At 54.5% G+C, this 24,236-nt stretch overlaps 1 protein-coding gene across 1 annotated transcript in view; it reads left to right on the top strand.

Annotated features, from left to right (window-relative positions):
- The window catches only part of RPH3A (rabphilin 3A), a 43,676-nt gene that overhangs the window by 9,443 nt on the left and 9,997 nt on the right, over positions 1–24,236 (top strand). Inside the window, exons 2-12 of the mRNA XM_075039604.1 lie at positions 7,727–7,972; positions 8,512–8,526; positions 9,338–9,481; positions 17,574–17,703; positions 17,998–18,084; positions 18,592–18,757; positions 19,204–19,245; positions 21,728–21,880; positions 23,328–23,420; positions 23,584–23,643; positions 23,714–23,935. Of these exons, the coding sequence (XP_074895705.1) occupies positions 7,896–7,972; positions 8,512–8,526; positions 9,338–9,481; positions 17,574–17,703; positions 17,998–18,084; positions 18,592–18,757; positions 19,204–19,245; positions 21,728–21,880; positions 23,328–23,420; positions 23,584–23,643; positions 23,714–23,935 (1,189 nt within the window). The 5' untranslated portion in view covers positions 7,727–7,895. The remainder of the gene's footprint in view (positions 1–7,726; positions 7,973–8,511; positions 8,527–9,337; positions 9,482–17,573; positions 17,704–17,997; positions 18,085–18,591; positions 18,758–19,203; positions 19,246–21,727; positions 21,881–23,327; positions 23,421–23,583; positions 23,644–23,713; positions 23,936–24,236) is intronic.

Raw genomic sequence — 24,236 nt, 5'->3', positions numbered from 1 at the left:
CGTTTGCCATCACCTGCGTGCATGGTTTGCAGGATGGGCTTCTAGTGAAGCCCCCCCTGCATCAGACCCACCAACCCTGTTAGGAGCAACCCACCTGGGTGCAAATACCATCCCCTGCTTGGCCCTGGCTGCAGCCTGCTGATCTGCTTTCTCCTCCTTCATGGTCTTGCTTTTGCACTGCCCTGACTCCCAAGGAGAGCCGAAAAGCATGCTGAATGTAGAAAAAGCACATTTTTTTGCGTGTGGAGCACTCCTTGCAGTGAGAGTGAAACCCGGGAGCACATTGGGGGATTCTGTTGTGTCTCTGTGGCCGCGTGGGTACGTGTGTGCTGGTGTTAAATGCTCCCTGGTATTGGAAAGGGCAAGGGGAGGAAAACTGCTGAGGAAGGGTGAGGGGACTTGCAGCTCCGGAGTCTCTCTTTGTGCTTAAGTTTTGAGGGGCTTTCTCTGGAATTTGAAAACGAGATGGCCCTCTTTATCTGCCACAGGTCTTGGGGGCTGTGCTGGCAGTGGTGACCCCTCTGCCTGCTTGCCAGTGCTCTGGTGGCCCTGGCCCCATGCCCTCCTCCTGCCCGCAGACAGGTGACCATGTCACTGCAGTCATTGCCAATTAGTGATAATAGGTAATGAATCACTCCAGGTGGTCCCAGGTGAGCACTCAAGGTCTGGGTAGGGTGGAAGGCTCTGCTCCCCAAGGCAGTAGCCGCAAGGCCAGCCTGATTAATTCCCCCATCCTCATTAAGCTGGAGACTGGGGAGTGGCTGAGGGTAATGACTGTGATGGTTTATAACATTCATGTGCTGGAAGATGCCCTGGCTCTGTCCCTGTCCGTACCTGCACAGGTCTGAGCAGCATCGCTCTCCTCTGGCCCCGGGAGGTGGGTATGGGCTCTCCTGTTTGGGTCTGATGTGTTGGTGATGGGGGGGCAGGTCCAGCAGCATGAAACCAGATGCTTAATGTGGGGGTGTGGGGAGAGAAAGGAGCTGCATATGGTGACTGGGGAAGGTGGGAGCCCAGCATCTCCCAGGGTGGTGCAGATGCCGAGCTGGGCGGCTGCGTGCTCCTCTCTGCTGGTGGCTGGGTTCCCCGTGGCTCTCAGGCTGCGGTGCCAGGGGGACCCCCTCTGCACAGACCTGTTGTGGGGTGCCTGGCTCCGTGTGGCTCCTCTGCCCCAGCTGGTCTGTGGCTGGGTATCCCTGCAATTCAGGGATTTGCAGCCCTGAGCTTCCTTCACCCAGGGTCGTGGTCTGGGGATGGGGTGTGTGTCACCTCCGGCTATCGCTCCCGCGGCACAGCGCGACACCGTGGTCCTTGACCACCACTGGCACATCTTGTGGGGGCTGTCACTGCCTTTGGGAAACCAACCCCGGGCAGTGAGCAGGACCTGCACCTCTGAGCATGCTTTCCATTGCCGGGCTGGCAGCTACTTCCCAGCCTTTTCACATTGCTAAACTTCCTTCAGCTGCTGCTGCTCTTGTTTCAAGGGGGTCCCTGCGCTGGCAGCCCCCATGAGGCTGGTTCATCCTGGCAGCTCTGGCCATGTGCCCCATCCTTGGCAGTGCCCGAATCGAGGGTGGCGTGCCGGATCGGTGTGCCAGAGCGGTGCAGCGATCTGTTGCTAAGCAGCCTTTGGAGCAGCTCTGCCGTGGCAAGAGGAGTGATGGCAATGCCGCCGCTGCATTTAATAGCACTGGGTAGGTTTGGGGTGTGCTTGGGCATCGCCTGGCTGGAGACCCCCAGCTCCAGCAGCCATGGGTAAGTCGTATAAACCCAGAAGTGATTTTTCTTTTTTCCACCATTGTCTTTCTGGCAATTAATCAATGGGAGTAAATCCTCGTGACAGCATCATAACAGTGTTTGGTTTGTGAAGGAGCTGCTGGAGGAAATGTCAAGGTGCTGCTTAAATAAAATTGACTGTGCACTGCTGCTCAGCTGCCTTGGGATGGATCTTTGTCTGGAGGATGACAATGAGCTGGGAATTAAGGGGGAGGGGAAAAAAGGCATCTCTTGACACCTTATGTGAATTTAAAGAGAGCAGAGGCATTGGCCAAACCAAAGGCACTGGCATTCGGGAGGTCTGCTGGCCCTCTTGCTCTGGGCTGGGCTGCAGTGGGCTCCTGCGTGCCGCATGGGTGAATGCCCCATGCCGTCTAGCAGCGTGCCAGGTCGTGGCAGTCCCGTCCCGGTGTGCCATGGGGCTGGGGCTGGGTGGATGGGTGCTGCGGGCAGGTCCCTGCTGGGTGGGCTCATAGGGGCAGCCATGGGATCGGGGCACCAGAGGATAGCCAGGACTTTCATTGCATTTCTTGTATACCTCTGATCTGTGGATCACTGTCACCCATGGACTGCAGCAATGACCATCGGTTACCTGCAGGGCCACATTTAGCCTTAATTAATCAACTAGTGCCAAGCTGTCCTGGGATGTTGCGGGGCCTCGCTTCCCTGTAAGGGTCTGGCGTGGGGCCGAAGGATGCAATGACCCTGGGTTTAGGACTCACTGGTTCTGGGTCTTTCCCGAAAGCTGAATTTCCAGGACTCCTGGCCCTCGCTTTGCTTCAGCGTGGGTCAGAGGGCTCTGCACCCCAGGGTCTGATCCCATCTCACACCGGAGCAGCGTTGCCAGGGGGTTGGGTTGTGGGGGTCCCCATGGGAGCACGGGCAGCTCGTGCTGCTGCGGCTATGGGTCGCTCGGTGCTTTGCCTGGAGTCACAGGCTGACTGTCCTGCTGTCCTGTGCCCCAGTGCCAGACCTGTCCAGGTGTCCGTGGGCAGCTCCAGGCCAAGCAGCTTCAGTTTGCCACTTACACGTGTTTCTGCCAGCTGAGATCTGCCTCTTCTTTCTTTTTTTTAAAGGAAGGTCTCAAACATAGGCTGTTTCCTGAAGCGCCATCCATAAAGCAGCTTGCTCAATTTTGCCTGAACTTTCTAAACCGATTTGTATCCGAGATGAGACAAAGCGTGGATGCTGGCTGCCCGGGGATGATGGGATTCGAGGGAGTTTCAGTCTGTGGGACCCTATGGGGCTGGGCTGCGCTCCTGCCCCTCCATCTGGTCTGCTGATTATTTTGCAGCATTGCACAGCTGGTTCAGCAGCTGTTTTGGGGCTATTTACACCTTTTTTCCCCCCTCTGCAGTTAAATCCAGTAGTACCAAATCCTGCCTGACCCTGGGAGGGTAGCGAGCACACCGCTGTCTACTCGGGCAGCTCTCTGTGGCCCCTATAGCTGTGCACATATGCCATAGGGGATGCCGTGGGGTGTGCATGGCTCCTGCATTGGGCAAACTCTTTTTCCTGGGAAAGGAAGAGCCCAGGTGCTGCGAGATGCTCAGGGCACAGCCAGATTCAGGGTGCACAGTGTCTGTACCAGGTCTCCGGTTGGGATCTGGGATCCCCTGTGGTTTGCACAGCTCTTCTGGGTGCCAGCCACCAGCCCCCGTACTGGGGCATGGAGAAGGGCAGGATCTGGCCCTGATGGACTTGTAGGATGGCAGCAAACATCACTGCTAACTGGGAGAGAGCTCCAGCTAAAAACAGTGTTTGGGGACACATGTGCGAGCTGAGCAGTGGGGAGGCACGATTCAGGTCCTGGCTGCATCCCGGCTTCGGCATTTTCTCTTCTGACCGCTCGGCTTGGGGGGTTCCCAGTGGGTCCTTGTCACCCGAAAATACTCACCCCTTCTACCTGGGCATGGGGCTGGGGAGCCCCATCAGGCAATCGCATGTCATACCCTATTTTTCCCTCCCAATGCCCAGCTCCACCATCTAGCTGGGGAGCATAAATCAGCTCCCGTGCCCGGGCTCGCCTCAGAGCTGGCGTGAAAACCCTGTCAGCCTGACGGAGGATGGTGTTTGGATCCGTCTGAGTTCAAAACCTCCTGTTTGGTGATGACATGCAGAAATAATCTCTCACTTGGCATCCGGGCAGCAGTTTGGGTTATTTGTTTGGGGTCTGGCTGCTGGCGGTGAATAACAAGCCGCTGCCGATGCTCTGTCTGCAAGTGTGTTTCACCGAGTGAATGGACCGGCTCTAAAACCTGCCCTTTCAAACCAGATTAATCGCATTAGGCTTTGTCAATGCAAAAATTACCTCATCATTGGCACTGGCAGGTGGTGTAGAGCAGCAGACTTATTCAATATTTAAGAAAGCTGCATTGCAGAGCTGAGAAGGCTGGAGAAATAGGTTGCCTGTGTCAGTGTCTTTGCTGGTGGAGATGATCGCTGCAGGCACTGCCAAGTGTGAAATGTTGAGCTCACTGTAAAAACCTGATTATTGCACTGGGAGTCTTTAAAATACCGAATTTTCTGTTTTCTACCCCAGTACGTTATTTCCAGATGGCTAAACCAGTGTGTTCGGGCAGCCCTGTAATGGTCTCTCTTTGCAGATGCCCAGTTGGTGGTGGCAGTGTGGGTACCTCCGCTGGCTTCGGGTCCTGCCCAGGGCACCAGCAGCCCTGTGTCCCTCCTGGTGCCCATGGAGGACCCATGGGGCTCCTGCTGCCTTTCCCTGCCTGCCCAGGGCTGCTGGAGGGTGAGGGGGACCTGCCAGTTGCTGACACTGCATCTGCTGGATTTTGGGTGCTGGCGGTGGGCCCGTGAACGGGCACCTCTTGGCTCAGAGTGACCGGCGTCTGCGCATGGGATGACAGTGCCGGCGGCTTGAGGAGAGGCAGAGTGATTCACGGAAGGCGTTCAATCCCTTTTTATTGAGGCATGATCAAATTCATGGGCTCCATCATACAGAAGTAATGGAGCGGCGTGATTAGAGTCATGTGGCTCTTCCTTAAGGCCAGAAATTAAGACCTCGCTTCTATTCCTGGCTCTGCCTAGGACGTGCCACGTTTGTGCCGGCGGGCGCTGCCGCCTTGCTCCTCCCGACCTCTGCCTGCAGTCGGGGAATCTCGAGCAGCTGGCGCCACGCGGGGACGAGGGGGCTCCTCACATCCCCCTTGATGGCAGACCTGGGGGGAGCAGGTCCCAGGACCCTTTGGGGACAGCCAAACCCTGGAAGGTCTTGGCATCATCCTAGGATGGGATATTTCCATTTCATTAACTGAACGCTGCTGCATCCTATTGATCGTGACTTGGATTGCCACATCCTTTTGTTTGTGAGCAAGGGTTTGGTGGGGGGAAAAAGCCACCGTAAGCTGTTATTTTGTTCTTTACTGCGCACTAAAAATGCAGAACCAAGCGTTAGGACAAGCAAGAGTAGTTGCTGGAAGTAATGCAAAGTAGATCTTCAAAATCTATTATTTATAGGCAGAGGGAAAGGCTTGTGTATTCCTCCAGGAGCCGTCCCCTGGCTCTTCTCCATCCTCAACAAAGCGAAACACCCGTGGCCTCTCTATTATTAGCAGAAAGTTCTAGTTGGGGGAAGGAGTTCTCCCTCCCTGCCAACTGAAGTGCTGGTTCTTGCTCTACCCTCTTTGCTAGGAAAAAACAGGGATTTTCCCCTATTCTTTGCGGGGCCGGGGCGGCCGCTCCTGCTCTGTGTGACCTTGGGCAAATCCCTTACCCACCCACCTCTCCCCCAAAATGGGTGCCAGCAGCATGGTGCTGTCCTTCCTCCTGTGGCACCCCATTAAATCTGTGTCCAGCCCTGCGAGAACCCCCACCCTGCTCCCGGCTGTGGCGGGACCCTACATCCCTGGCAGGAGTTTGCTGCTGCAGTGCAGATTGTGGAGCTGGCAGTGGGGACTTAAATGAACAATTTGCTTATTTAACTGACCTTGTCAATCAGAGCCTTCTGGTTTGGCACAGGAATGGTCGCTGTGTGAAACCAGTGGAGCACTAATTACCCCATGTGCTTAATTTCTTTTTTTTTTTTTTTTTTTAATGTTTGTGTGTATTTTTGGAAGTTATCAGTGAAGCAAAGGTGAGCCTCAAATCTCTGCTGACTCTTCAGGGAGTGAGGGAGAAATGCCTGTAATATTGCAGAGCAGAAAGTGGAGGATAGGAATTATATTTGTCCCCCTTTCTGGGAAAGTTGCACATTTTTTCATGGCTCAGAGTTTGTGATTTTTAGTAGGGCAGTTTTGCAAGCTCCTGTTTTCCATCTTCTCCTTGGGGCAACCTCCCCAGTGCCTCTGTCGGAGTTTGGCCGAGAGCTGGAGTTGCTTTGTGCCCTGCAAAAGTGCATTTGCTGGGTTTGGGCTGAGCTCTGGTCCTGCTGGGGCCCCCTGGCAGCTCTGGGATGCTGGCTTCCGTGCTGGGACCCTGCGGGATGTGGGCGGTGTAGCTGTCCCTTCCAGCTAGGGAGGAATCTGGGACAGTATCTTCCCAGGGCAGCAGGTTTGGGAGGATGAACAGTCCACGGGCTGGGAGTAGTCTCATTGCCCGTGGGCCGGGCTCTGCAGAGGGGTTTGTGGTTTTGTGGGGTTTTTTTTTGGTTTGGGTTTTTTTTTTTTTTTTTTTGTTCTGCTGCAGACAGGCAATTTGAAGCAAATTCAAATGCAGGTGCTGCGAGCAATGCAGGTGGGAGGCTGCTGCCGTGGGGGGATCCCAGTGGGTACCCCATGCCAGCTCTGCTTCCAGAGAGGAGATGGGCAGGCGAGAAAAACCTGCGGATAGGAAATAGTTGAGCTAACAAAAACTTTCCCCATTGGCAGGGGGTCCTAACGAAGCGGGGATTTGTATCCTCCTCGGTGCCTTGTGCTCTCATTAGCGCTGCAGCAAAGCCAAGCCCTTCGTGGATGGATTGCCTTCTCTTTTATTTCCACCTTAGTGACTATAAAGGGAGGCTCAACCTGAGTTTTTCCCTTTGCAAGTGATATCTTGTGGGCGATGCCATCCACAGACCCGTGAGCTGCACCCTTTGCTCTTGGGGGCCAAGAGTGGTCCAGGTGTGGCAGTGGCTCCCAGTGTAATCATAGCATCCCCCAGCATCCCGCAGGCTGGGCAGGGGGATGGATCCTGCCCTGCCCTTGGCTGGGGGACGCTGCTCTGCCTGCGGTGTTCATCCTGGGTAAAAGCACTGTTTTTCCCCCAGAAGAAACAATGGGATGGATGGGTCTGTCCCTGTGCCGTGGATGATGCAGGTTGGCGTCAGCTTGGGCTTTGCCATCCGGTCCCCATCTCCACGCAGTGAGTAGGGGCAGTGGGTGGAGGGGTAAAACACCCCCAGAAAATGGCAATAAACTAGAACTCAGGCTCTGAATTTTACATCGAATTATTTTTTGATAAAAGCTGTCAGTTTTGCTGAAAGGAGAAAGGTTTGAAGAGGTCCCTTTCATGATGAATCTTTTGGAGATGAGTAGACAGAATATTGTGTTCAGGTCCTGCTGCCACATCCTCCTTCAGTGCCTCTCCCGGTTTCATTTGGCAAAAACTTTAGTAAATAAAAATGCAAAAGGAGGAGTTTTGTCCGGGGGAATGTGGTTCGGGGGAGGACAGCGAGACATGCTGGGCATTGGGGAGAAAATTTCCTAGTTTGTAGATTTTTCTCTGAAACGGAAAGATCCTCTTCCCTCCCAGCTCTGAAGCCTCATAATTAATGTGAGGTCGGGTATCTCATTAATTACATCCGTGCCGAGCGTGGCTGCATTGCCCTCCTGGGAGGGTGGTGGTTATAGGCTCCTGCGTCTCGTGCATGATATCGAGGCAGTGACTGAAGTGACATTCCTGTTCCTCTCCCTGCTCTCACTCTTCTTAAAGCCAAAAATAAAGCCCTGCCTGGCATGATTTTGTGGGTTTTCATTTTTTGGTGGTTTCCCCCCCCCCCCCCCCCCAGCCCGGCTGAAAGCACCAGGTTACCTTTGTTGACATCGCTGCTACCTGAGAGCACGGGCAGACGAGCAAAGTGATTGACTTCCCCGGCGTGCCGCGTCGGCGCTCATCGGCGGAGCACTGGTGTGCCCAAACTCGTTCCGCTTGTCCTCACGTCCTCTCGGCAGCCAGCAATGACTGACGCGGTGGTGGGAGGCAGCTCTGACCGGTGGATGTACCCCGGCGACAGGACCATGTCTCTCCGGGCCAGGTAAGAGAAGGGGTCTGGGGTCCCTGGGGGGTGGGAGGTGATGCGGGTGCAGACGCCCCAGTTCTTTCTCTGGGGGACGTTGGGAATTGGGTTTGCGCCGGTTGGCTGGGAACGTTTTGCCACGTTGCCTCCTAAACCCCCTGAGAAATGTGGTGGGGACAGACCCATGGGTGTGCACTCACCCCGGTGCCCATGAGGAGCCCCGTCCGTCTGTCCTGACGCCCTCCAATGCTACTGCTGTGTAGGGTGATGCTGCATCCCACCGCGTGGCAGATCTCCATCCCAGCCGGATGGTTGGTGGCAGCACCCATGGATGGGTGCTGGTTTTGGGTGCCCGGACGATGTAGTGGCTGGGCAAAGCTTGTGTTCAGAGCTGCTCCGCATTGCTTTGGAGGAGCAGTGGGGGTCCGTGAAGAGGGACATGCTGTCAGGGACCGTCACCCCCAAGGCAGGGAGAGCGCTGGCTGTGCCCGGGCTGAGCTGTCTTCATCCCTTCTCTCACCTAATCCTTGTTCCCTCTCTTTCTCTGTCCCTCCTAGCAGCGAGAAGGAGCAGTAAGTATCTCACTTGCTTTTTTTGGCCTATTGCTCTTTACCTGCTACTCTGATGGTCTTCAGAGAACAGGAAAAACCTTGGTCTGGATGCAAGAAAAAAAGCAAATAGTTTTGGGAAGCACTGCAGAGGGTTTTAATTAATTTAAGGTTTAAGACTGTGTGGGTCTGCTCAGCCCAGGGGAAAAAGACCCAAGATGAGCAGGAAGATGAGGGGAGGAGGGACATTTGCCTTTTGCATCCTTCATTAGTGTTACCCCTCTGCCGCCTGCTAATTTGCAAGGCTGAGTGGCAGACGTTACTGTGTCACCAGGTTAGAGCTGCCTGATGCCCAGGCTATGCTTGCTGTGCGAAAGGATCTTTGGAAATGAAGTTAGGAGAGGAGAAACTCCCGTATTTGATAAAATGTACCCAAAAAAACACCCACTCCTGCAGCCATCACACCGGTACCACAGCTTGCTGGCAAACCCGGTGTTACACGGCAGAGAGCAGGGTGCAAAATTAACTGTGTCAGTTGATGCTTAACGTGGAAATAATATTTTTGTAAAGGAAATCAGTTTTCTCCCTATGAAACAAGTGTTTCCTTATGACCCCCCCCAAATGGAAATAAGACCTTCTACCTGGAGGGTGGGGGCTGTTTGCAGGCTTCCTGCTAGAAGAGATCTTGGAGGATGGGGAGGTATCGTACTCCTCCTTCCTGTGCTTGGGAATTGGTGCCTGGCTGTCGCCTCCACACACGTGTGGTTGCACGCACGCGTGTGCATGCACATGCATGATCTGTGGACGAAGCCCTGGCCCGCCCCTCTCCCCACAGGCTCCCCGCCGGCTGGGCAGCACGGGGCGGCCAGCCCGACCGGCAGCGCAAGAGCGAGGAGCTGACGGACGAGGAGAAGGAGATCATCAACCGAGTCATCGCCCGGGCCGAGAAGATGGAGGAGATGGAGCAGGAGCGCATCGGGTAAGGCGGTGGTGGCGGCGGCACGGGCACCACCGGGACGGGAGGGACCCCGAGCCTTGCCAGTGCCCGTGGTGGGAAAGCGCTCGCTTGGCTGCTTTCCTGGCCAGCAGCTACTGCACTGCAGTGTTTCTCCTGAAAGGGAGCCTGCGGGGGATCTTTTTGAGCTGGCGTTGGTCCTTGGCCAGGAGGAACCTGTAAGCAGGGGAGGGAGCTGCTCGGTGTGCTGTTGTCGCTCAGCGTGCTGCTGTGTTCCGGACCAAGAATTTATAGTCTCATCAATTTTATTTTATTTCTTTTTTTTCCATCCAGAAGGGATTATTAATAACATCTCATTTTGGGGGAGTGAAGCTGCTGCTGCTTGCCCAGTCCTGAGCACCCGTGAGCGTGTGCAAAGCCACGGCTCACCAAAAGGTGTTTTGTCTTGTTTCGGGAACACGGATGGATCCGTCATCCTGTCCAGCTGCGTGTCCCGGCGGTTAATCCCTCCTGCTACCCAGAAATGAGATGTCTGTGAAGCTGAATAGGTCTGAGTGATGCCCAGCCATGGGGCTGGCCATGTGTTGGGACCAGCTCCTTGGGGGAGCTGGTGCTGCCCTGACTGAATCTGTGGTGGGGTCCCCACAATCACTGGTGGGTGCTGGGAGCATCCCTGGTGCCAATGCGACCGGTGTGGAGCAGAGGGCCAGAAGTGCCTGTGTTGGCTTTTACTGCATCTCTACCCTGCCTGGGCAAAGGTGCCAGGCGAAATAATTCTTATAATTAGGTATCGACTTGCTCGCCTGAGGATGGTTTTCTGGAGGGGATCTCCAAAATCCCGTTTGTCAGGCATCATGCCTTTTTTCATTACAGAGGAGCATTTTATTCTTGCTGAGCTTAAGCATCGACTGTCCTTTTTTTTTTTTTTTTTTTTTTTTTTCTTTCCCTTGCAGGGAACTTGCTCAGGCCCAGGCAGGAACTGTGCTCTCCGCTGCCTCGGAGAGTGTCAAAGCCCCACTCGTAGCTCGGGGACAGCTTTGCTCAGCAAACAGGCGCAGGGCTCTGCGGGGCAGCTGCTTGGTGAAATGCGGAGAGGACCTGTCTGTGCCCGCAGAGCCTCGTGCTGCAACCGGAGCTTTAATCCATCACCCCAGCTGCTTAATAATGCTTAAATATTGAGTGTGCATTTGCGATGCAGTCATGGGAGCTCCAGCTGCAGCACGCAGCCTTCCTCGGTGGCTGCAGCCTGTGGCCTCCAAAGTGGTGGATTTATTTACTTGTTTTTAGAAATACTTTGTTAGGAGCGGGTCTGTGAACAGTTTAGGCAGGTATTGCCTCTCCCTGGTTGGCATTGCCTGGCGTTACAATGTGCAACACTCTCTCTGCTTTCTGGCAGAAACCAGGTGAAAGTAGCTATGAATGGTGGGGGATTCATCCCCCAAAATTGCTTGCAAACAGCATTTCCCCAGCTTTGCCCATTTGCAGCCCAGTAAGAATTACCCCCAAACATGATGCTCTTTGGTTTATGCTCAAATCAACTTTAGCAGTGGGGTAGGTGGTCTTTTGGGTTGTGGGTGTTTTTTTGTTGTTTTTTTTTTTTTTTTTTTTTTTTAATCGTGCATTCCTGCAGCTGTTTGCAACCCTGCAGAAACTCTCCCTTTTACCTTTGTTAGTTGAGCCAGAGGAGGTTTTCTCATCCTCATTCATGAAAAAGCCGGGTGGAGGACTTTGTGCCGTACTCGGAGTAGAGCAGGAGAAGGCTGGCGGATGTGCAGTCACAGCTGATTTGCCTCCTGCGTGTAGGCGTAGCAGGAGCCTTGCCAGCTCCTTTGTGTTTGTTGGCTTGCACAACAAGAGCTGTAGGATGTGCAGCTACAGAAATATGGGACAGTGTCTATATCAGTCTCGTACACAATCACCCGTTCAGGAGCTGCTCGGACGTTATCCAGAATAGCTCCTTATATTACAAAATAATCCGGGTTTGCCAGGCTGGCCTCTGGCAGGGATGCAGCGGTTGTGACTGTGTCCCTCGGTCAGACAAGCTGCTCTAGGGAGATGCCCCTGGAAAGCCTGATTTTCTGTGGTTTTCTGGGATTTTCTATTCCTGGAAGGGGCAAAAAAAAGGAAGATCCATTAGAAACCTGGCTTTGGTTAAATAAGGAGTAGCTTACATGAATGAATGTGCCTTCCAAAGGGGAAACATGTAGTAAATACTTGGAGCTGTCTTCATGAGCAGATGTGTTTGAGGGTGTGTGTTTGAACTTTATATATAATACCTGAGCAATCATGACATCTACGGCTGGGTGCTGGCTGCAAATGAACATCCTTGTGCCTTGAAGTCCCTCCTGATTTAGTGCCATCCATCTCCTGCTCTCTTGCATCCCCTCTCCTGTATCTGCCAACCCATGAGCACCTTACCTTGGCCAGCCAGGGCAGGGTGGGAACAAATCGATGCTGCTTGTTGAGAAGATGTTTGTGGAATTGGACTTCATGTCAAACCCAGCTCAAATTAATCTAGTGAAAGAGTATTTTTAGCACCGGGGGTGGATGGAGGCCCACAAGATATGTGATCTGGATGCTGATGAGGATTGTAGGACAGGGACACTTTGGTGTGTGGCTTTTTTTGGCTGGGTCATTGTCTCATAGCACAGAGAAGGACAATAGGAGCTGAAATCATCTCAAACAGCGATACAGTGAGAGCGCGTCAAGCGTGAATTGATGAAGGACTTTACAGCTGCCTGGGGATTAGGATAATCCTTTGGGCCAGTTTAGGGGCACAGGGGCTGAAAGCCAGCGGGGCAGAGGGATCAGAGGGCAAAGTGGACCTGTGGCAGGGACAGATCTGTTCTCATCCCTTCTCCCTCCCTGCTTGGACTGGGCTCATGCTTGGGGGGTCCCTGCAGTGGCTCTGTGCCGCAGCGATGGTGGTGGTGATGCTCCAGCTGCAGTCCATGAGGAGCCTGTTCCTCCTAGCTGATGTGGGAGCACCTGCAGGCACTAATTGGCTCTGTTATGCACCTATAATTGGGTGCCATCAATAACCCACCGAGTCTGCTCTGCTGCTTAATGAGGTCCATCATGCTCTCAGCATCAAAGAAAATATCTTAAACTGTACAAAGTTAGAAACTGCTGTTTCTGGAGAGCACCTCATGGCATGGAGCCAGTTCTCCCAGGGGTGATGTGACACATTGCTCCTGGATCTGGCCGTGCCCCTGCCTGGGAGCAGCTATTCCCTTCCCTCTAAAAGTGCGATGGTTTGACTCTCTCGCTGTGGGTCACAGCCTCTCACCTTCTCTCTGAGAGGACCAGCTATCAAGCAGAATTGCATTTTAATTTGGCTGCTTATTGCTGGGATAACACATGCATAACGCTGGAGCAGATGGCTGAAGTCACAGGGGATTAAGTCATTAACCACGGTGGCCAGCAGCAGAGATGCTCTCTGAGGACCACAGTCTCATATTTTCTTCCTCGTGTTCAGACATCACAAAAATAAAAACAGGGGCCAGGAAGGGCAGGGTAGTTGCTGGAGGCACACGGAAATGTCTCCTGAGATGCCAGCTTCTAGAAGAGATGAGGTTAATTTGTGGCCAGAAGACAGCTCACATGGTTCTTGAATTTTTGTTTGGGTTATTTCTGAGACTGGGATGAGCCTGCAAAATAACAACCCTTCTGTAACACATCACAGCAGGCAGCAAGCACCTGGAGTGATGCACTAGCATGAAATGGGACCCTCTGAAATGCAGGAGTTCCCCTGGCCTCCTTGGGCATCTTCCCTCCATAGTGAGGGCACTCAGCACAGGATGAGCTTTGAAAGTTGACCTGTAAAAGCTCAAATGATGATTTACCTTTAGTTACCTGTGCGCTTGTAAGGCAAGAAAATTGCTTCTAATTTTTTATCCTGATTTTAATTATGTTTTCTTTAATTTGTAGCTTGACTTCTTTTCTTGTCTCTCTTATACCATTAAAATTAGCCTTAATTTAATATTCAACCCTTTAAGGCACATGATTTCCCCACGGAGGAAAGTCAGTGCTTAATTCTGGAGGCACTTTGTGACCTCCTTTGTGTTTTACTTGAATTTCTTTTTGCCACGTAAGTGGTGACTAAGTCCGGCCCTGCACGGGGCTGGGGAGCACCCAGCTCGTGGTGCCCTGGATCAGGTCCTTCCTCGCAGGTCCAGTCCTTCTCCCACCCCCATGCAGCAATTTGTTGTCTGCTGCATTAAGTGTCCTCCCTGACATGATTTAAAACCCATTAGACACGTCTTCAGCCATTCATTTCTGCAGAGTGGCAATGAATATTTAAACGCAACAAACTCTTGCGTGCCTGCCCCGCTGTTAAGCCTTGTTTCCCAAGATCATCAGCACTTAATGCCAGAGACTCTCTGTCCCTCTCTGGATCGCTTTGGTCCTAGCGCAAGAGATGAAACCCGCAGTGCTACGGCATTTTATCCTATCTAGGATTCAGCCTAGCCTGAGATGGTCCCTCAGCCCAGTGAGCAGCCTTTGCTGCATCCCTGTGGGACCCTCCATCCGCTGAAAACGGTGGGAGACGTTTGAAGGTCTTGCTGAGAATGCAAACCCTTCACCTGCCTGCGCCGGGGCTCCGGGGTCTCTCCTGGGCAGGGGAGGTCTCCCACCAGCCCTTGCTGCCCTGGACCTGCTCACCCTTCTCTTCCAAACCGGATTTATGGGGCCAGGCGACTATTTTATTATCAGGGGACTGTTCTATTGCTGTTGTCATCTCAGGTGCATGTTAAGCATTTCAGATATAGCGTATTGCCCGGTTCTTATATCTTGCTCCCATCAGTGACTAATACGTATTTCTTTAGCAGATGACGGATGCTCTTCCTCTCTGCAGGGCTGTCTCCCGGTGAGGTGAGGCTCCTGGGTGCCGGCCTTAGCCAGCTCCCCCATTTTAACAATTTGAAGCATATTTTCTGCTCTTTGAAGTTAGTCTTACGGAGGCCAGAGGGATGGGCACTTTGAAGTGCATATAATGGTAAGGAAGATGTTGCTGTAGTCCTAGAGACATGCAAGGGAAAGTGATGAACTGGATGGCTGTTTTACGTGCAATAAAAATGAGAAACAAATGATATCTAGGGGAGAGGGAGAGAAAAGCTTTTGGGAGGGCAGAAAGCTTGTTCCTAGCTGCTGCCGGGGCAAGAGCAGAGCATCCCTCCAGTTATCAGTGGGAGAACAGCACGTGCATGGGGCTCTGGCATGCGTGTAGGGTGGTGCTGGATAGAGTAGAAGAGAAACCTGGGCTTTTTCTTCCCAGTTATCACCTTAACCAGGAGCTTCCCTGGTCTCGGTGCAATACCCCCTTTCCCAGGTCCTGCCCTCTTTCTGCCAGGTTCATGCTAGGACTTAAAATTTAAATTTTTATACAGTCCTCTTATGGCCATGTTTGAACTGGGGGAAAAAAAGCCTAATTTCTCTGGCTTGAATGGATGTTTTAATTAGGCAAATGTGCTTCATTTGAAAGCAGTGCCACAGGTGTGTGTACTGGCTGCTGAAGCTCTTCCACTGGTTAAAAAAACCCCAGCATCTTAAAGAGCTGCTTCTGGTAAATGAGAGACTGGGAAAGATTTTACAGCTAAATAATGAATCTCTTGAAATGCAAAGGCTTGCTTTTTTTTTTCTTCTTTTTTTTCTTTGATTGTGCCATTTGTTCTAGTTTCTATAATAAGTTTGTTTGGGCTTGCAGATTTCCAACTGGAAGCTGCTTCTCTTGGAGCAGAGCTCCTGCAGCACAGCGGGGGGAGTGGTGTGGGGGGGTGGAATTGCAGAAGATACGGGGCTTGTACATGTGATTTGCTGCTAGGAAGAGAAAGGTTTTGCCCCAGAAATGTTTCCCCTGCCGAGGTGGGAGCAATGTGCTGTGACAGAAGCTGGATGTTGTCAGTTATTTGCTTTTTGGGGGCTCTTCATGGGGACCCTGTGTTACATGGGGTGGGTTGTGGGCTGGGAACAACTGTGGTGTGATTCATTTCATTTAAATGTTTGGGGAACAGCCAGTTTCTAGGTTTTAATTAGAAATACTGCTCGTCGCTGGCCGGGTGTTTATGGGATGATGTAGCTCTCTTGAAATCACTGGGACCTCCGTGTTAGCAGCAGGGTGTATCAGCCGTGGAGCTTGGGAGGGCCCCAAGGGCGGATGGTGGCTCTAGGAGCTGACTTGTTCTGGAGGAAGAAATCACCTACGGATCATCTGCAAAGCAGATGCTGAAGGACAGGGATAGAGAGCTGCATCTCTTGGGAAGAATGCCGGAGCAGGGAGTTAGGCTAGCAGATAGCTTTCACGTTAAGAGCAAAGTGGAAAGGCATTAAAGCACCTCGCTGCGGTCTGAGGATGTTATTTTTTTAACAAAAGGATGAGAAGCAGAATTGCTCTATTTAGAGAGCCTGCGGTCACGTCGCTGCCGAAACTTGAGGCGATGAAGACTGAAGGAACTTGCAAGCTTGCCCATCTGCTGTCTGGTGACACCGTAACTCTGAAAATAGTGATTTCTCCTGACTGCTGGCTCCGTCTGGCTCCACTGGCTGCCCAGACGAGCTTTCCTGTCTCCTCGCTGGGAGTGGGCTGCAGGTTCATTAATAACTGTCAGGAGGCACCTCCACATCAGCAGCCCTGAGCGCGCTCGAGTCCAGGGAGATCAGCCCCTGTGTGGGGAGGAGTGGGAAATTCTCCAGCGGGTTTTAGCATAGCCGATGTCTTCCATCTAAAGGAGATGTCGTAATAACCTGGCTTTGGTCGGATAATGTGCGCTGAGTCACAGAGCCGCGTCCCTGCTTTGGGCTTGACTCAGTGGCTGATGCTTCAAGATGCTCCCGTTGACTGCAGCGAGATTCCAGCGGGGCATTTTATGAACTGTAATAGGTTGAGTGTTCCATGATGCTTTATTTTTTCCCTTCTTGCTGCTATTCCTTTATCAAGCACCCATGTACAATAATGCTATTCCTTTTCTATGTGCAGTCCACGGGATGCTGGCTGTCCTGCGAGCAGCTGGAGACCAACCCCAGGAGCACCCGATGTAAAGGGGAGCTCATATATTGTTTATGAGCCATTCAGAGGTGTTGGCAGCCGAGCTGCCATAAATCTGAAGCTGTCATCAGACATGTGGGAAAATGTCTTTTAAACGTTGGGTGTTTTACACGGCATGCCGTGTTAGTGGCTTTGTCAGATTTGGGTCAGGCTGCCATGGGAGAGGATGGCAGCCCTGCAGGCAAGGGGGCCTGCTGCTTTCTCCGGTGGGTTTGGGTCTCCTCCTCCCATTCTTCATTCCTTCTCCTTCCTTGTTGAATGGCGTAAATAATGCATCCTTTTTCCCTTCTAGTGCTATTTTTAGGGCCAGGATTCTGGGTTAACTGAGCGTACAACTCGCCGCCAGCTCTTGGGTACTCGGCAGGCAGCTCATTCCTGCTCCTGCGTTGCAAACTGCTTTTGCCAGTGCTGGTTTGGGTTTTTTTTTTTGTTTTTTTTTTGTTTTTTTTTTTTTTCAGAAGTTGCTTAACTGGGTTTTTTTTACCTTTGCAGTAAACAGATGTGTTTTTATAGCCTGTTCTCCAGTGGGCTTTTTACATTTTACTCAAAGGGCTAAGAATTTCCATAAAGTAAATCACACGCAATTTTTTCCTTAGAAAATGAGAAAGCTAATTCATTCATTCAGTCCTCCTGCCTGAGCCCTTCCAAGATCTCCTCTCGCAGCTCTTCTGTGGGTAGTCACTGGGACTGGGTGGAGAGGTTTCCATTTGGGGGAAGAAGCTGCTTCACTGATGCCAAACCGCTTTGTGCAAAGGTGCTGATTTGGATGGATTTTATGCACATGTGTGTATGTGGGAGCTGGGGCCGGTATCTGCTTTCTGGCAGCGTCAATGGAAGTTAATAGTAGTGCAATATAAAGCTGTAGGGGAATATAATACTCCGACATGTCCCCTGGGGTGTGTCTCTTCCCCCGGTTGCATTCCTGTAGCTGGAAGAGGAGAGGCTCTGCTGGAACCAGCACCAGGAAAAGGAGCAGCTGGACCAAAGGCAGCAGCCGCCCCTTGGGAGCGGGACTCCCGCATCCCGGCCGCGTGGTGCCTTTCCCGACAGTCCCTGTCCCCTTTCTGCCAGGCGACTCATGACCCGGCTGGAGGACATGCGCCGGAGCGTGCTGGGGGACGGGGTGAACCGCTGCATCCTCTGTGGGGAGCAGCTGGGGCCGCGGGGATCCGCCTGCGTTGTCTGCGAGGACTGCAAGAAGGTGAGGCATCTCCCTGCACCCGGCTGCAGCCCCCCAGAACCCACCACCCTCCCCCAGTGCAAAAATGGGCCCCTCGGTCTTTCAGTGCATGTTTCGATTGCCCAGCACCTCTCCGCACGTGGCACAAGGGGACATCCCCGGGGGTTTCTGCAATCACTGGTGTTCGGGCTGGGAGAGCTTTCGTTTAACCATCTCTCGTAAACCTCACACTCCCGAGGGGCGGTGCTGGTGCGGTGGGACCTTTGGGTGGCTGCGGCGTCCCCGCTGCCACCCGGTGCTTTGCTTTCTCTGCAGAACGTCTGCACCAAGTGCGGGGTGGAGACCACCAACAGCCGGCCCCATGCCATCTGGCTCTGCAAGATCTGCAGTGAGCAGCGGGAGGTGAGCGTGGCAGCCCGGGTGCTTCCCCTGCTCCGGGTGTTTTCACCAGAGTGGGGACATGGTCTCTGCCCTTGGTTTCATCCTGTGCTCTGTTCCCACCCCAAACCTCTGAGACGGCACCAGCTCCAGACTGGGGGATGCTCCCAGGGACCTTCAGTCTGTCCCCCAGCACCACTAAACCTTGCCAAGCTACTTGAGTCTGGTTCTTATAGGATGATCTTGTTTTCTATATAAAATGCCATTTTTTTTTTTTTCTTGAAAACAAAGTCTTGGGGCTGAAGAGGCTATTGTGGCCAGAGATCGGCTCCCTGCCACCTACAGTGTGCAAAAGCTGAAGACTTAATTAGCAGGAGGGGATGCGGGATCGCTGCAGGGTACTGGGGTGCACGTCCTCGGTGTTGCCTGCTGGAGGCAAGACCCTGGTGATGCAGGGGGTTGAAGACTGCCAGGTCCGCACCCAGTATCCCCCTGAGACGTGGGTGCCACCTCGCTGCCTGCACCCCCCAGGTGTGGAAGCGCTCCGGTGCCTGGTTCTTCAAGGGTTTGCCCAAGCAAGTGCTGCCCCAGCCGATGCCCGTCAGCAAGAACAAGGGACCCCAAGCCCCGAGTGAGCCCAGCCCGTTGGAGACACCCACCCAGGACCCAAAACTCCTCTCTCGTGCACCCACCCGAGGTAGGTGACAGCGGGTGCTGACTCCTTCCCTCAGTGCCAGGGGCAGGGGTCCTGCCAGCAAGGTGTTGGGTGTCCTCCCCATCGTTTGCAAGGGTGAGCCCTAGCAAAAAGCATCCAGAGCAGTTGCGTAGCTGCTGCCTGTTTTCAAAAGGGTGCAGAAATTGCCCTGCTGCCCTCCCTGCCTGCTGAGGCTTTCTCCGGGCTGTCCAAGTTGGGATGGCTGGTCTGCAGGGACATCCTCAAGCCAAGCAGCCCTCGGTGGGGATCTGGGGTACCCGGCTGGGGGTTTGGGCATCACCTGGGTATGAATATGGCAATGCAGAAGCCTAGAAAAAATAAGAATAAAAGAGGAAAAGTGGGAAAGAGCGGCAGAACATCCCGGGTTGGTGTTGGCGGGGTGGGCAGGCTGCAGCTTCACCGCTTCTTGCTCTGTTTGTGCTCTCAAGGCCAGGCAGACGCCAGGCCCCCGGCCGAGCAGGACTCCGATGGTAAGCACCGGCGTTTGCACCCTCCCCTGTGCCGTGCCGCCTGTGCTGAGCCCCCTCTTTCCCTCCCTCCTTGCCCTGTGGTGTTTTCCCGCAGGGTTTCCCGTGGGAGGCTGCAGCGGCAGCAGCAGGACCTCTCCTTGCTGCTGCCACCCACCGCACAGGGACTGAGTTATTCTGGGGCTTTCCCCACCTACTGCACACGCCTGGGCTGAAACACTGCATCTGAAAGCGCTGAGCAGAATTGCCTCTGTAGGTGTCGTTTCCTGCTGCTGATTGGCAGGTGTTTTTCTGGTTATTTAATGACAGTCCTTAGAAAACCTCCTGTGGAAACTTTAGGAGGCTTGTGGGGGGCTTGTGCATGTCTGCGAGGGATGGAGCAGCCGAGCTGCTCTGCTCTGGCCACACCAGGTTTCCTCCACCGAAGCTCTTGGAGCTGGTGCCTTGCGCTCAGCCTTGTTCTGTGCATGGGTATCCAAGCAAGGTGAGGATGCAGCCGTCTTTTTCTTATGGTTATACCTTGCTCCCTCCAGCACTCGCAGCCCCCCAAGGCTCTGCCTGCATCATTGTGTTTAATAGCGATGCCGGCTGAGGGGGTTGCGTTAAGCGGCCGCAATCAGTGCCTCCTGCTTGCAGGCATGAAGCCATGTTCCTCACCAGGGCTCACCAATTTCTAACCTCATATGTGCCCTGTGCTGCTGTGGACCCGCATCCCCCAGATGCTGCTGCTGGCACTGGCAGGAGCTGGGGTCAGGGGTCCTGCTGCTCCCTGGCTGGCCATGCTGCTGGGAGACAATTTTGAATAATAGCCCCCCATTTTCAGAGTTTGGCATCGGAGTGCCGAGGCGATGAGATTACCTGACCCTTCCTCCAGCGCTGGCTGCTCCTGGATGGGTGATGATTAGGCTGGAAACAGCCCCGTGGCTGCACACCCTCCTCTTCCTCTCCCCTTCCTCAGCTGTGTGGAGGAGGCAGCGGGGGGGGCTGAGGACACAACCCCCCACTGGAGTGGTCCCCTCCATCCCACCCTTCCTTTAGCCCACGGTCTGTTTTGGCAGCCATAACCCAGCTGGCAGATGGCCTTCGATGTGCAGGAGGTTTTAACGGCCGGTTCCCGGGGCCGCGTTGCATTTCCCAGTTGTGGCTGTCTGCGGCTTCGCTCCGTTGTTGGGTGGGCTGCGGGCAGGCAGCATCTCGGTGGGCAGGGTGGGTGGCACAGCCGTGTGCCGAGACGTGCTCCCTCCACCCTGCAGCATCACTTGCAATGGGGACGTGTCCTGCGTGTCTGGGTGGTGGTCTCGGGGCGAGCTCCAGGTAGGGGGTACCAATGGAGGGGTACCCGGGCTCAGCCGCAGCCCACACTATCCCTCCCAGTACCGGCGGGAGGCTCCAGCTGAGCCTTGGCAAGGCTGTGCCCAGCCTGGTTGTGCCGAGTGATGATCTTCATCTTCCCACGCAGCAGCAGTTGGGGAAACCACTTAATTAAGGCTATTTAATTGCGATGGTAACTAGTGCCGTTAAGCTTCCCGGCCCAACAACAGGCTGCTTTTATTAAGCCGCTGGCTCGCCTGCTAGTCGGGGAGGGTTTGTCAGGCTCTGTAGCTCCCTCCTGATGATCAGCATGCTCATGACATGCCCATGATTTTCCTAAAGCTCCCTGGGAAAATTATTTATTGCATTGCTATTTCTGCACCGTGGGGCTCCTGGTTGTGGATGCTCATTTCCCCTCCTCCGTCCTCTTCAGCATCACGGCAGTTTTACCCCCCCCCCCCCCCCCCTCCTGCAATCTGTTGCGTTTTGCTTTCTCCTTGTGCCTGGCGACCCTGACAGCCCAGCCAAGGATAAACATCCCATTTATGTCACAGCAAAGATTTATACCTGGCATCTGCAGCACAAGCCAGGTGAGCACCGAGAACTTTTCCATCACATTCGTGGGTTGCAATTTATCACCACAAAGAGGTCTCGGCACCCTGGCACGTGCGGCTGGGATTTATCCGCTGGGACAGCTGCTACTGGGTGAATGGAAGAGAGAGGCAAACGCAGCTGTCACCTTTGTCTTGCTAATAAATGGAAGATGATCAGCAAAAAGAAAATATGATCCCCCTGTCCTGGGGACCGTGGACCTGTAACGCCATTAGGGGTTTGATGGGTGCTGAGGACCAGCTGATGGATGCCTCTGGTCTTGTTTTCCCATGGGGCTCTCGTCCCGTGGTGTCCCCATGGTTTGCCGCGTCCTTTGGGCTTTCCCAACCACTGTGTGCCAGTTTGATGGTGCAGAGCCCTCCTGCCACCCCGCAGGTTCCGGATGGCTGGCAGTCCCCAGTGCTCTGGGGGTGATGCTGCAGCGACCATACCCATCCTCCTCCTCCTCCCGCTTGTGCCCAGGCTGGGCATCACCCAAGCGGCTCCTCTCAGGGCTGGCTTTGGGGATGGACGGGTGGTCGGGGCGCGAGTCTCACTGCTGCCTTCATCCCTCTCCCCGCAGGCAGCGATGCGACGGCGGCTGCCCGGGGGAACTACGTGGCGCCCGGCCGCAAGCCAGCCGAGGGCAGGCTGGGCCCGGGTGGCAGTGAGTACGCCGGCGGGGACGCCGACAGCCGCGACCACGCTGCTGAGAGTGGAGTCAGCAGGAGCCCTGGTGAGACCTGCGCTTCCACGTGCTCGTGCACGCTTCTGCGTGCATGGAAGGAGAGGGTTGAGGGGCACAAAGCTGGCAGCCGTACGAGGGTTATCTCTGCTTGGCGTGCAGTGCTAAATGATGCTGAGGGATTTCATGCTGCAGAGCATCGGTGCCTGCTTCCCGTGCCGCTCGTCTGCTGTTTTATACTGCTTTGTGGGGTTTGCTGATAGGGAGGTCCAGGGTGTTAGTGGGATCCCGGGGAGGCGTGGAGGGGGATCCCTGTCCCTTCCCTTGCATGCAGGGAGGAGAGGCAGGATCCTGCTGTGCTTTTCCCTGCAAAGGGGCATCTTGTGGCCCATGGAAGGATGTGAATTTGAAAAGCCCCATGCATGATGCAAGAGCTGTAAGTGAAGAAAGGAGTGGGCTTGGTGCTTACCAGGCTAATTTTAAGCAGAGATGCAATCCAGCTGAGTTGGCACCCTAAACAGAAGCATTTTTCATGCTGCTATGTCCCCTGCCCCCTGCCAGTGCCAGGGCAGGCACATGCCCCGTAAGGTGCTGCTGAAAGGAGCAGGCATGGGCCAGCCCTGCCTGTGGGAGCCTGTGTTTCGCTGGCAGGGGATATCGTTTCTTGTTTCACGAAAATCTGATGTGCTCCAAGCTATTGTAAATGGCCGTGATACAATCGGGTGGCTGACAGTGTTCGGTGGGGCCTGGATATATTCCCTAGGTGACTCCAGAAGGGGAAAGGTACTTGCAGACACCACTTTTCATCTAGGAGCTGAGCTTGCGAATTTAACTGGTGAAGCTAAAAATGGCTGGAAAATGTCCAAGTCCTTTGTAATTCCTTGGGAAAGAAAGGAATATTTAATGGCAGGATAGTCGGCTAGTAACTAGAGAGAGGGCTGCCTGTGCTTCTGCTGTAGGGAGCCAGTGTTTTAATTCATTTTTGGGTGGATAACCCTTGTGAGGGTGTACCCGTGCCCCATCACTGCCTCTGGATGTGCGTGCACCCCGGGGGGGATGCTGTGCGGTGGTGGTCCTTGGGCGTTGCTGCCAGTCGGGCATGTAGGGGGATGGGGCCGTGATGGGCATCGCAGCGATCCTCATGCGTTTGTTCACCTTCCAGCTCAGACCAGTGCCTGGCTGCAACCACATCCATCCTCCTTGTTCCACCTTTCCTGCATGTCCCTCTTCTGCAGATGGATCGGTACAGCACGGGGTCCCCACTAGTGAAGTGCTCCCTGCTCCAGCCCAGGCTGCTCCTGCTCCCCACAGCACTGGCCCCAAAATTGTGTGGGGCTGAGCCGTTATCCCACCACCTCCATCCATCGGCCAAACCTCTCTCTTCTCTACTGACTCTGGCTGCCCTTCCCTGGCCAATTCCAGCTGTAACCCCCCCTGCAACACAGGCAAAGCCCCTGGGGCCTGAAACGCCGTTGTTGATCCTCCCCTCTCCTTGCAGGCGTGAAGCGGACCAACTCCCTGCAAGCCCCACGGCCACCCCCGCCAGCCGCTGCTGGCCCCACTCCTGCTCCTGGTCCAGCAGCACCCCCAGGTAGGATGTGATGGGGATGCAGCCAGGATGCTCGGTCCCTGGGGGGAGTCGCCCAATGCCCTGCCATGGGGTGGACCCCCCTCCTTGGGCCAGCGCTGGGGTGGGAGAGGGATGGAGAGCATCACCCAGGTGAACGCCCCAGTAACGGTGCATCTGTCCCCAGCGCCGCCAGCAGCGGGAAGACCGGGTCCCGGGGCGGCTGGCCGGTTCCTGGAGAGACAAGGTAAAATTCGGCTGCCTGAGAGGGACTGGGGGGCAGAGCATGCCAGGGGATAACAGGGTCCCTCCCGCAGAGAGCCCACCACTGGGACCCCCGGAGCCAGCCCGTGCTGCCACCAGGGAGGAGCGAGGAGGGGGCTACACCGTGCCCCCCGCCAGAGAGGAGAGGCCAGCCCGTCAGCCCCCCACCTTCCCACAGCCCCCTGCCGTCCCCCTGGTGCCTGCTGCACCGCTGCGGCAGCCGCCCCAGGAGGAGGAGGAGGAGGATGCCAACAGCTACGACTCTGATGAAGGCAGTACGTACGCGGGGTGCCCGGCCAGAGGGGAGGGAGCGGTTTCTTTGGGAAACCTGGGATTTTGAGGAGGTGGTTGCTGTAGGACTGGGACTCGCACTGTAAGGTCATTGGCCTCTGGCAGGGAGAATCTTCAGGGAATGCTGCTTCCCCATGGGGCTCCGAGTTGGAGCAGGGTCTCACAGGCTGTCCCTGCTTGGTTAGTTCAGCACACCTTGTGGGATCTTCAGTTGGTTTTGCACCAAATTACTTGAGCCCTGATGAGTGCTGGTTTAGGCTCTGTGCTCACATGACCTTCCCATTT

Source organism: Buteo buteo, chromosome 11 (genome assembly GCF_964188355.1).
Source record: "Buteo buteo chromosome 11, bButBut1.hap1.1, whole genome shotgun sequence".
NCBI lineage: Eukaryota > Metazoa > Chordata > Aves > Accipitriformes > Accipitridae > Buteo > Buteo buteo.
The sequence above is the reverse complement of the archived record's forward strand: the minus strand, read 5'-3'. Positions and strand labels throughout refer to the sequence as shown.